This window comes from Scardinius erythrophthalmus, assembly GCF_964197995.2.
Source record: "Scardinius erythrophthalmus genome assembly, chromosome: 20".
NCBI lineage: Eukaryota > Metazoa > Chordata > Actinopteri > Cypriniformes > Leuciscidae > Scardinius > Scardinius erythrophthalmus.
The window spans coordinates 8,600,806-8,613,878 of record NC_138240.1 but is presented as its reverse complement, the minus strand read 5'-3'; the positions used below and the strand labels follow the sequence as shown (position 1 = coordinate 8,613,878).

The 13,073-nt window shown below is 38.3% G+C and overlaps 1 protein-coding gene across 4 annotated transcripts in view; it reads right to left on the bottom strand.

Moving 5' to 3' along the window:
* Positions 1-13,073, bottom strand: part of fnbp1l (formin binding protein 1-like) — a 44,822-nt gene that overhangs the window by 12,386 nt on the left and 19,363 nt on the right. For all 4 annotated transcript variants that reach the window (XM_081348708.1, XM_081348707.1, XM_081348709.1 and 1 more), the window contains exons 2-5: positions 7,318-7,433; positions 3,909-3,959; positions 1,042-1,189; positions 892-954 (exon numbers count right to left, since the gene is read on the bottom strand). In XM_081348708.1, coding sequence (XP_081204834.1) covers positions 892-954; positions 1,042-1,189; positions 3,909-3,959; positions 7,318-7,433 — 378 coding nt within the window. The remainder of the gene's footprint in view (positions 1-891; positions 955-1,041; positions 1,190-3,908; positions 3,960-7,317; positions 7,434-13,073) is intronic.

Here is a 13,073-nt window from a genome sequence, read left to right as displayed (position 1 = left end):
CTTGCACTCAGACACAAACACAACTGTGCAACTAGCAGTACAAACACAACCAATCTTAAATAGGGCTGATGCTATTCCAAACTCTCTGTGTTTGATACCAGTACCTTGAATTCTATCAGTAGATTGAAAAAAGCGCACGGTTAAAGATGTCCGTCTAGTGCACGTTCACATTGGAAAACAATGGAAAAGTAGCACAGTCAAATGGAAAAGCACATTAAGAATAGCTTTTGTTCATTGAAATAAAGCTGAAATAAAATATAATATAGATATTAGAAGAACAACTACAAAAAAAATTAGAAATTGCAACTAACTGGAATAAAATAAGTTTAAGTATTAAAATTACTCAAACTAAAACAAAAATAAATTCAAACTAAATAGAAAAGTTCTACTTTCTTTTAAATTGTATTTAAAAAACAGCTAACAAAAATGACAAAGCACATAAAATTAAATTGAGAAAAGGAAAACTGAAAATAAGAAAATCAAAGTTAATTCAAAATATTAATGAAAACTACAACAACTTTCTGTGGTTGATACCCATACAAGTGAAATTTCATGCTTCTTGCTACCTATTTCCAATGTACAAAAAAAATAAAATAACAACATGCCATTGGATAATAAAACAATGTAAAATTATCTCTAAATATTTATGTAAACACGGCATTGTTTTTTTTTTATTATTTTTTATTTATTATTATAATTATTTATTAAAAGTAAAGTCACTAATTAAATTACAACAAAATAAGTAAAAAATAATGAAAAATGCCTGATTAACAAGGATGTATGAGCATACACACAAGCCTACCATACAGACTGCACATAAGTCCAGATTGTGTACTCAGCACTGATTTCTTTTTGAACCAATACCAGTACCAGTACCAGTACATTACTTACATTGTCCATGTGTTTCCAGCACTGGTCTAGATACTGTTGGGTCTTCCGTCCCTCCTGGAGATGCTGTTGATCAGACACAACAAACAAATGTTTAAATACAACTTGTCTTGAACTGCACCAGTGTCTCAGGTGTATGTATTTGGCACTCACATGTTTCCTCTCAGCCTTCAGGTCCTGTGAGTACCTCATCAGCTCCCCATACACTTTGTGCCCCATCTCCTCGGCAACGACCTCTCGCTGACCTGCGTAGTCATTCAGCTCGTTCAGTATGGAGTAGAATGACATACAGGATGTGAACCTGCCGGAGGAAAATATACAATGAAAAAAATACTACATATAATCTTGTTCGTTTATTTTTAGCTCCATATCAGCATCAATGATTGTTTCCATGGCAAAATCAAAATATTATTGACTTTTTTACTTATTTAATTGTTTTAGAGACAAAAAAATAAAAAGACATGATTCTTACAGCACTGCAATAAAAACTATATGATCTTTCAATTTGATATTTGCCAAAAATATCCAGTTCCATTAAATAAATCAAATTTTGCCATTTTGCAAGCTTATTTCGATTCGTTAAAATGACAAAATGAATATAAGCATTAGTAGTCAACTGATATGTTTCGTTGTTGGTTTTTTCTTTTTTTTCAAAGACCAAAGCAGGGTAGCTAATATAATGCTGACATAAACAATTGAATTGTCAGTGTAAAACCCACTGCCATCACATTTAGATATATTAGAAAACTTTAAAAGACCTTAATATGTATTTGTAGAACTTTTGAACTTCTTGCCTCTGAACTAAAGGTTTACGTTCTGATATGGGACAATTTCTTGGACATTCAATGCCCTCATTAAAAATGAATTGCGTTTATCAGCAGTCGCACACAGCTTCTCCTCAGGTTGCCGCCATGGCCCCTGGGGGCCGGAAGTCTCTAGTCTATCTGTATGTTGATATTGACTAAGGGCCAGCCTGTAAGGCATGACTAGCTCACTATATTAAAAATCCCCCTTTACAAACACACAAAAAGATGTTCGTCTCTCCTCTTTAGGGATGTGTGTGTATTGCGAGGGCTGGACGGAGATGTTTTTGTCCAAAGCAAATGTCCCCCCCACCTCCAGGGTTGAGTTCTAATCAGCGGGCTGTCTGTACACTACATGAGGAATGTCCTGGGACAAAAACACAGGCTGGGAGAAATTATGCCTATCTAATGGAATTCATTACGGGATCTGGGAGGGACTCGAGCTGACACCCATCGTATACTCCCCCGTTTCTGCTTTCAACCGTAATCTAGAGCCAACAGGGTAGAAACATGCTGGTTAAGAAAGCAACTACAGCCAAAATGTACAGTGAAATAATGCCATGAGCTAAAAGTAAGAATGTATAAAATGTTGTAGTGAAACAAATGGATTTCATTCTGTCATTGAATCCAACGGTAATGAATATATCTAACAGTTTGAGTGTATTAGAATATCGAATTTTAGTATTACTCAATACTAAAATATTTTTTTATTAATATTTGAATTAGCTTTTAGTTTTATTTGTATAGTAATCATTTTAAAGGTCCTATGACATGCTGCTTTTTGGATGCTTTAATATAGGCCTTAGTGGTCCCCTAACACTGCATCTGAAGTCTCTCTCCCGAAATTCAACCTTGGTGAAGAATTACAGCCACTACGAGCCAGCCCCACAATGAGCTTTCCTTAGGACGTGCCATTTCTGTGTCTGTAGCTTTAAATGCTAATGAGGAGGAGAGAGGCGGGGCAAGGTGCAGGGTGGGGGTGTGGCCTTGCGGGGCAAGGTGCAGGGTGGGGGTGTGGCCTTGACCAGCTTGCAGCCACGGTACCATGCGCTAATGTTTACAGTGAGTGGATGTATCGCAATGGCTCGTAGACACGCAGTCGTTCAAGCTTTCCAGTTTGGAGAAGCACCTGAAGAAGTTGCAACTCAGCGGTTACAGCAGGACGTCTCCGAATGGTTAGTTTAAAATATTGTGTCTGGATACGGTACTTTAGTTGGTTTGTTTATGCATGCTGTTACAGTTATTATCAAGTAGCAAACGCTAGCCTACGTTGTTGGCTTTTCATGTTGCTCTGATTTGCTATCGTTCTAAAGCTGTATTAGCATCTACATCAGTAATCTTTGTAGTTTACAGAAGACTGTACTCTGACTCCTTTTTAATGACAAAGTTGTCCACGTATATTGAAGTCATATTACACATAACCCATGATTTACTCCTGATGTTCATTTGTACAGCCAAACACTGAGCAACTGCCATGGTTCGCTTGTTTGCAAGCCATAATGTCTCTCGAGGAAAAAACAATATCGCGCTCGCACGGTCCTAGCTCATTTTCTCATGGACGGGCCAAATTCTCTGGGCGGGCAAAGGTAAAGGGGAGGTAACCTTTCCCCGTATGACGACATATAGGGAAGATTCCAGATTGGCCCATCTGAGCTTTCATTTTCTCAAAGGCAGAGCAGGATACCCAGGGCTTGGATAGAACTCATATTAATGTTAATATGAGGAACTCATATTAATGTTAAAATTTTCATGCCATGGGACCTTTAAGTTTTTTTGTTTTGTTTTTACCATGTGGGTTTAATTTATTTTGTCTTTCAGTTTTAGTTCAGTTTTTAATTATTTCCAGTTTTTTCATATACTATTATTTATATTGTATTGTATTCAATTAACAATAATATTTGTATTAGTTTTAGACAGATATTGACTATCTATGAGGAAAGAGACTTCAGAGTGATATGAGAGACACGAGACTAGCCTAGCTAAGTAGGAAATCAGTCTTGTTCTCGGGACAACGATCAATTAAACAGTTTGAATATTTGACCAAGATAATGCCTGGACTGGCCAATCAGAATCAAGCATTCTAAAGATACATGTAACAGCCTATTATATGCTATATCCAAATCATGTTTTTGTTAGCTGCCATTAAAACCATAAATAGCAGTCAAAATAACCACTTAAAAATCTTTGGAGCAAGCAAATGTTTGCAATTTAACTCACCTGGGCTCATCCTCTTTGGAGCGCTTGGGGCAATATTTCTTAACCAGACTCCTGTTGGGCAACAAAAAGAACTTTTTAGAACTCTCAGAGAAAAACTGCTCATGTTCTGAATAGATCAAACAAAAAGCACTCATTGGGGATTAGGATATCCCTTAACATCAAAACTAAAGTTATTCACACAACCATGAGGAGAACAAGGAGTCTGTCTAGTGTGTTTACTTTATGCATCAGAGAATTAAAGTAGGCCACGGTAAACAGGCAAAACAAGTGATGGTATGCTAATCTGTCTTCCTTCTCCCCCCGTCCCACGCAATATAAACTCAAGGGAATGAACACAGAAACGAATCTTCAGTGGGAGCTCTGGAGAGAGGCTCTACTGCTGTGCTCCGCCATGGAATGGGGGATGGTGTGGGGGGTCCGTTGAGTGTGCTCAGGGAGGAAGACAACCCAGACCCCCATCGAGCTGAATTAATGATGTTTGGCACTTCCTTTATTAAAGCTTCCTCAAATCCACTTCATGAAACAGATCAAACAAAAACTCACTTCCCTTCTCTTTTAGTCTGGTTATGATAGGTTTGCACTCAAGTGCCTCAGCATCCTTTTTCAGATGCAGCAAAAACACAAGCATCAAACTGATAATCAACAAAGATTTACTTGTTCTGATGTGAAAAGAAACATACTGTATGTTATGAGCACTTCAAAGTGTAATGTTAAAACCCTTTTTTAACAGACAATAAATAGTAGAGGTGGGAATACAGTCCAATTTTTTTTGTCAATGAGTGCATTTACATGCTGCGTGTCAAACCGATTATGCTTAATAAACCAATAATGAGTGAGGGCACGTAAACGCGTTAAACCGTTTTCCTTTAACAGCATAAGGTCATGAACGGCTTAAGAATAAACTGATCGACACAGCTAGATTTTTGCCCCTAACCCCGATTTCGCCCAGCATGTAAACACCTTAACCTGTGTTCTGCCAGCTTATAGAAGTGCGCATGTGTGATAAGTGTGACAGGAAAGCATCCTTATACAGCAGATTTAAGCACATCCAGTAAGTGTTTTGTGGTAGGGGAGGAGAAATATCGCAAACTCAGACTTTTTCTTGACCCAAGAAATATATATAAAATGTGTTCTCATCTAATGCAGCCAAAGGACAGGTAGTACAGTTCAAATATGAGAGGAGAATGAGTCAAAGTTTCCCACTGAAATTGTGAAATACTCTGGGGGTTTGTAATGCTTTAGCTTATTTAAAATCACAACTTGCATAATAAATATAATACTCTCAGTGAAACACATGATGCTTACATTTTGACGTCACAACCGGGTAATAACCTGCTTCTTAATAGTCTTGTAAACATGGTTTACTTGCATCTCCAGGTTGTTGATTTGCATGTAAACCGATAAATCAGATTTTTTGTTGTTATCAGCGTATTGGTGTGCATGTAAACATGCTCATTGTATGAATAATTTATATTACGGTGAATGCACACAATGGTATTTTGCATTAAAAAAAGGTTTTGTTAATCTGTTAATCTGGCTATTAGATAAACATATTAATTGAATTAATCTGGCTATTAGATTAACAGATTAAATAATTTAATTAATTGCAATGAATGATTGCATTTGTAATAAATATATAAATATTTATAAGAATATAAGAATATATTAATTCTAAATATATGATTTGTTTTGATTGTATGTATGGAAACAGATTATTATTATTATTGTTTCATTATTATTTGATTATTAATTTTTTTTTTTTACTGATAAATGACATTAAAAAATCAAACAAGAATAATGTTCTTTGGCTCCATTCACCCCTCACTACGGAAACTACCCTTGAGAGAGAAAACCGTCATGGTGTTGCCATGTGTGACGGTCCGCGTCTCAGCGGGGGTTTAGAGAGCATTGTGGGACCTGTCAGGTAGAATGAATGTGGTACTACACTAGAACCTACAATGAGATTTGAGAGGGGGGAAGAGAAGCGACTCTATAACCGTATCCAGGCAACAGCAAAACGTCCACAGGGACCAAGACATCCCGGGAGAGGAGAGGTGAGGATAGGAGAGGAGAGAAGGCCCCAGCTGCAGTCAATGCGTGCCCCTTTGGCGAAAACACAGTGTGTCTCTCATTCTCAGTTTGATCTCATATCAAATCTTACAACTTGGAGCCTGCAGGGATTTTTGACCCGATGTGTCTCTCACCCTCACGCTGAATCCCAAGGCAAAAAGCAATATTACCACATAAGGGAATGATTTAAAAAAAAAAAAAAAAAAAAAAAACAATAACATGGGTCAAGGCAGATGTGCTCATTAGGACAATTAAAGCCCTATTATAAAACGGATTGTTCCAACTTAAAAAAACACCTGAGATTGCACACCAGTTGAACACTATAATAATGTGCAAAAAGTGGTTAAAAATGTACAGTTAGGCTGATGAACTACTGTATATTATGTTTTTGTTCTTACTAGCAACAACATTAATTTACTTAAAGGTAAGGTGGGCAATTTTAGAGCAGCTAGCAGTAGCAAGCTAGCTTTGAAATCATAAGATCCCACCCTCCCTTCAGAGCATCTCCAAAGCCACGCCTCCTCCAAAACACATGAACACTCCGCACAGCCAGAGCATAGTCTGCAAAGCGTCAAGAGAGACGGCATTACATTACCTCGTGTCTCAAAGCAAATAACATGACAATAATGAACGTAAACAACTTAAAGAGCGCTGACTTGTACCACCTGACTGCTGCAGATTTATTTCGGCGTTGATAGTGTTGAAATAAAAAAGCATAAATCCGAGTCTAAGGACGTCATGGGTGGCCATCTCTTAATTATGGTGGTTATGGAGTGAACGCAGCATAAGCTTGTTGTTTTGGTTTAGGGGAAACTTTAAAAGGTGGCTGCTGTTTGTTTGCTGCGCTCTGTGACTTTCTGTCCACAACTCTGCATAGCCTCATGGAACGTGCTGATGACGTGCGATATGGAAATACATACATTGGAAATACTATTATTACATTATTGCAATTTTAAATAACAAACTGAACTTTGTGTGTGATTGCAATGAACAAGCAGTTTTTTTATGATAATCACAGATTAAGGATAAGAAATTGTTAATAGATTGGTGCAATACCTGTAAACTTCAGGGATTGGTCACTATTAATTGACTAGTCAACCAAATTCATCATCATACTATACAGGGCTTCCTTGTGACCAATTAGTCAGCTAGTTGTTCAAGAAATTAACCCAGATGTTTCTATAAGTATGTAGCCTAGTTGTGTGCACCTCTCGAAACATGGCAACAAAGACTGAATCTGAATCAGTGCTTCAGTACCACTCACTTAAATCATTCACTTTTTATTAGCCTATTTATTTCATGTTTTATTAACACAATAAAACCCCTATTAGATGCTCACCGTAGCTGCTTTGCATAGACCTGCTCGATCTCCAGACGCTCCTTGACGAACTTTGCATAGCGCTCTAGGAAGTCGATTCCCCACTGCGTGTGTTTGTCGAGATTCTCGAACTGGTCCTGATCAAGGAAGAAAGCGGAAAAGAGAGAGAGGTCCAGTGAGAGGGAGTTTGATCTGTCACTGGGCTGCTGATGCCAGACAGGAAACATGAATATGGAAGGACTTGTTTGAAGAATATTAAACATTTGCAGGGTGAGTGCAGAATATAAATCAATGCTAAATAAACATCCACATAACAAACAAGGATTGTTTCATTGCTTTGAACTCATTTTCAACCAAGTCAAGATGAAAATCACTCTTCTCTTATTAGGCACATTTAAAGTCAAGTCAAAGTTTTGGGAAATACTCCTCTGCAGTTATGTATCCTGCTATAAAAAACGTATTCCTTCATTAACCATTTCAGTCGTATCCAACTCTTGGTGATTCTACGGGCCATCTCTTGCCATACGCGAGAGACAGTCCATGAATTTTCTTGGTGATGATTTTCCAGGGCAGGTCACCAGGTCTTTCCCCAACCCTTCCCAAACACACACGCACTCAGACCTATGGACAATTTAGCATCTCCAGTTCACATATACTGCATGTTTTTTGGATTGTGGGGGAAACCAAAGCACCCAGAGGAAACCCACATTGAGAAAGAAAGGACTCCTGGCTCAGATGGGGCTCAAACCGGGGACCTTCCTGCTGTGAGGCAACAGCGCTACCCACTGAGCCGCCCATAGAAACATATACTGGGTTGTAAATGTAGGTACCAGCCTGCTACACAAAATCTCACTGCTTTTATCTGTTATTTCAGACATGCTGAAAGATATCCGCCTTCTTCATACTGCCAGCTTGGATGAAGAATCGGATGAACTGAAAAGACTGTTACATCACATTCCTCACCACCAACACGACAGCACAGACACGGTGGATCCAAACAGTCCATCTGGGTCCTGAGCAAAAAACAACTCTACGGAGGAGTAAGTGACATCTACAGCTTTACATTGTAGGACTATTTATGGTAAAGTCTCAGATGTAGGCAGACTGAGAGCGAGAACAAGAAGCACCTAAAATGAAACACTGAGTAGCTAAATAACTTTTTTGTTATAGAGGGATCACAATCACTTAAAATGTTTGAAAAATTCTGTAAAAATGTATACATTATATAAAAAATGTATGTTAAATAAAAAAAAAGAAAACTTTTAATGCATTTTTTTATTATGTACTTATATAATTAATTATAATTTAGTTATATAATTACACATAATAATTATTTATTAAAACTATTTCTTTACTATTTACTTATTTTCTTCATTTTTGTCACAAATGTGACCATTGCAGTTGAAGTCTGGAGCCCGGTGAGGTCTCAGACTGAAGACCTGTCTTTATGAACTGAATGTGAATGCCGCCACAAGCTGTAGTCTCAGTCTGTCATGGGTCAGACGAGGCTTTATGATGATGATGATGATGATGATCTCTGAGAAGTAGAGAGAGACAGGCAAGCTGTGAATCAGCCCGAGGCAGAGCCAGTCTGTTCACAGGAGGCACAAGACAGTCTATCCACTGTTCACCAGGAGACGAGAGACAAAGTAATGCAGCTTCAAAGACTTGATCACAAAACCAAAACATCTAATATCAAACAAACCATGATGTAATATAAATCATTTCTTAATAAGCACACATGCATACATGCATGACTTCTCAACATTGGTCAAATATCATGACCTGAATGATGACATGATCATTTTAAGGTACATTACATGTGACTGATTATGTCCACAGTCCAACCTGGGGTTAAGACCGCTAGCAGGTTATGAACCTACAAGCTATTCCAGCTCAGATCTTAAACCACTACACCACATGCGATTCCGCCAAGGGAGAAGAGGAGAGCTTTGTTCTGGAGTTGACAGGCCGCCAGCGTACTTCCTCCACTGGAGAACAATGAACAAACGCCATTACAGCACCTTACGGACAGCACAGATTACAAACTCATTTAATCAGCCTTCCCCTGAGGACTTCTGATGAACGTCATAAGGAATAGAACACACGACTGATGAGAAGCGCAGTGAAACCCATTAGTGAACCCAGCAAAAGATCCCTGACAATTCCCTGTGACACCAAGAACATACACTACAGGACTGCAATGACACATTAACACAGACCCCAACAAAATGTACACAGAGATAAACATTAGTCGCAAAAAACTGTTTCAGAGTTTTCTAGAAAGTTACTTGACCTCTGAGTTTTCTCTATGAATGAAAGGTCAAGCAGAGTCAGTGGTAACACTAAGAAAGTGCATTATTTAAGAATATTTACTGTATGAATCAATGTTCAATAAGGATGAGGATGCAGGATATTACAATTCTGGTCAATATAAAATAGCCAATAATGATGTTAATGTAAAGGCAGATATTAAATTTGATACTCTTTTTTAATAGTATAATATAATATACTAAAATCTATCATTTAACATGCAAATTAGGCATGTCCAGATCAAGTTTTTTGTACCTCCAATCCGAGTCAGAAACTCAGTATTCCAATATTGAGTATCTTGCCCATACAGAGTCCCGATCCGACACTTGTATTTTCCTAGTGCTTGGTCCACACTTCAAGAATATTTAAGTTATTAAAATCAATCCAAAGTATACAGGGGTGTGCAAAGTGTTTCTCAGGGGTTTAAATGTAAAAAAAAAAAAAGGTGCATCTATCACTAGTAACTGCAATATAACAATATTACTACAATCATTTTATACATTGTAAACAGACTGTGCGGTCACAATTATGAATATGGGACAAATGATATATAAACTTGTATTTTGTATACAATAAGCAGAATAATTGCAACAGTGGATTTAAGGTTAGAAAGCATGAAGCTTGCGGTGTCAGAATGCCAATCTGTCAGTCAAGTGACTCAAGTCCAAAGTGAGACGCAAACCATAGCAATGAGTTATGGCAACTATGTTTCAGATAGCCTGATGCAAATAAAAAGAAATATAAAAGAAATCACTTTCAAATGATGTTACAAAAGTGCGCCTTATTAAAATATATATCTTTTCTCTAAATTTAATATGGTCAACAATCAGCTAATATCTCATAAATATAATCCTACCCTAACACTAATAATCAACCTAACACTTTAATACTTCAGTCAAGCCAATACAAGAATATTGGCTTGACTGAGCTCATCTGTTCAGTGGCTTGTATTTTGAGCTGACTTGGATGTTTCTGTTATACTGACAGCATCATTTAACTAGCGACTGCATCCCTAATTTATCAGAGAATGAAAGAAAGAATAGAGAGAGAGAGACAGTGGGGACGATAAAGTGCAATTAAGATAAAACTGGAATCTCGTCGCTCATGCTCTGTTTGCACACAATTTCAGTAGTTAATGATTACTCTGGGCTAGAAATGTCATGACAGACATTAGGCAGAATCTTCAAAACACAGCGAGCCATTCAACGACAGCACCTGACAATCAAATCACATGGGGTGGGAGGTTTAAATCCAAATGAGCTCCCTAGAACTGATGAGAGCTGCATAAACATAATGCAGACGTGTGTGGGTGTTTCTCAAGGCCGGGAGGGAGTATTACACACAGTCCTGTCGGTTCAATGCCGGGCGATGCTGAAATCGAGGAAATCACCTTAGCAGCACGCTGATGCTTCACTCAAGTGGAAAAACAGTATCCCCCCACCATCTGCCAGCCTTTAAGTGTCATTTAACACACACGCATACACAGCAGTTAAGGTAAAAATATACTGAGATGAATCATAACCACATACTAGGGACATTTTCAAAATGAACTAGTCATCTGAATGACTAAAACTAGCTTGTGTTAAAGAAGCCCAGTAAATCAGGCTGGTTTAGAATCATAGCAAAAAGAAACTAATCAGGCACGTTTCTTAGGAACATCTGATTCTGGACACAATGCTTTTGAGCACCACTTTATTTAGAAACAGGCATAAGGGGGATGATCAAACAGAACAAATTTTTGCTCTTAAAAACACAAGACGCGCATAGTATCCAACTGCAGAGACGCTGATGAATGGAAAAAGGCAGGGACTCACAAAAAGCTGTGATATGGTCATATCTATGCAAAGGTCAAAGATGTCCATACAGCGCATATATTTACATACAAAAATTATTGAAAAGCAGCTGAGCTTAGTGTAAACAGCGCAGAATAATCACATAATCTCCATAAGAACTTAATGAATGGCCAAAAGCAGACTTTTCTCATCAGCGAGTTCTGACTTCTTACCCGCTCACACAGTAATCTTCATTCTGCTTTACGAAAACTGGCATTATACTAATGCCCTAAATACTTTTAAGGGCATAGGAACAGCCCCCAGCCTTAAACTCTAAAGATTAACTAGATTAACCAGAAATGTGGTCTATGGTCAGTGTAAAGAGGGACTTCTATTGAAATAGGCATAAATCATATCACCAAATGAGCGAACAGATAAATAGAATGTTGCTACCAATCAGCACAGAGGGTTACCGGTTCCTGGAGTAGGTGTGGCTTAAAGTGATGCATAACAACTGGAGTGTCCTAGATTAATACTCACACGTTCAACGTAAAGAGGAAAATGCTTTCTTTTAGTATCAGTTGGAAAAAAATTCTCTCTCATTTTTGTACTCACTCAATTTTTAAACACCATCTATAAACATTAATAATAATAAAATCCATCTATCTGTGGGGATACATTAACTGCTCCAGGAGGGGAAAATAGCAGCATTAAAAAGAAAAGATTAATAGCAGCATTGATAGCTCTAATATATAGTTTATTCAGAGGGTTTTGAACTACACAAATGGCAGATTGGCCAACCAGCAGGTTCTCTCTAAATACACACAAACACACACCAAAACACACCTATGACATCCAACAAACAGCTTGAGCCATGGTTCTTGGTGGCATGTGTTCTCTGACTGGCCCGTATGCACTGACGATGAAAAGGAGATGGTGGTCTGTTAGCTTATTGTGAGGGTCTGTTCTTTTGGCTGGAGGGATTACACAAGCTCATGACTATGGACGCTAAATTAAAATCGTTCACACATCTCTGCTCACACTCAAAACCCAGCCTGTTCATATATTATACAGTGTAAATGAAACAAAGGCAGCAGCCAAGTGCTGGCATAATACATCCAATTCTCTGGCTGGCTGGTGCCCGGTTACGGTTGGTGCCAGAGTTTGGCGAGCATGCTCAGTTTCTATCCTTACGTCACCTTCTCTTCCAAGCACTCATGAATAATTAATACCATGAGTTCCTCCAGGCTCCGCCTCCACAGACTGACTGGCAACTGCAGTTGCTAGGAGACAGAAAGAGGTGGGCCAATCTCAGTTTACAGAAACCTGATAGAGTTCCTAAAGTTAAGTCTCAAGGGAAGGAAATGTCCCAGACCCCCTGCAGAAGCAAGTATGCCCACTCGCTATAGTCACTTTTGATGCGCATCAAATGAGAATTTTCGGAGAGAAAAAAAAAGATGTGCTTACTGAGGATTTCATGCCGTGCTTGCAAAAGGAGATTGGATTTCCCTCCGCTGCCTCAAGATGAGGTCTCTAATGCAAGGTGATTCCAGCAATGCTACTTTAACATTTTTCCAGACTTTCCCATCTCACGATTCTTGTCTCTCCGCTAGTTATTTTGTGTTTCTTCCCATTCCTCTCAGAAGACCCTGGTTGTTTTGTTCTAATGATCCTAAACAAGAATATCTGTGT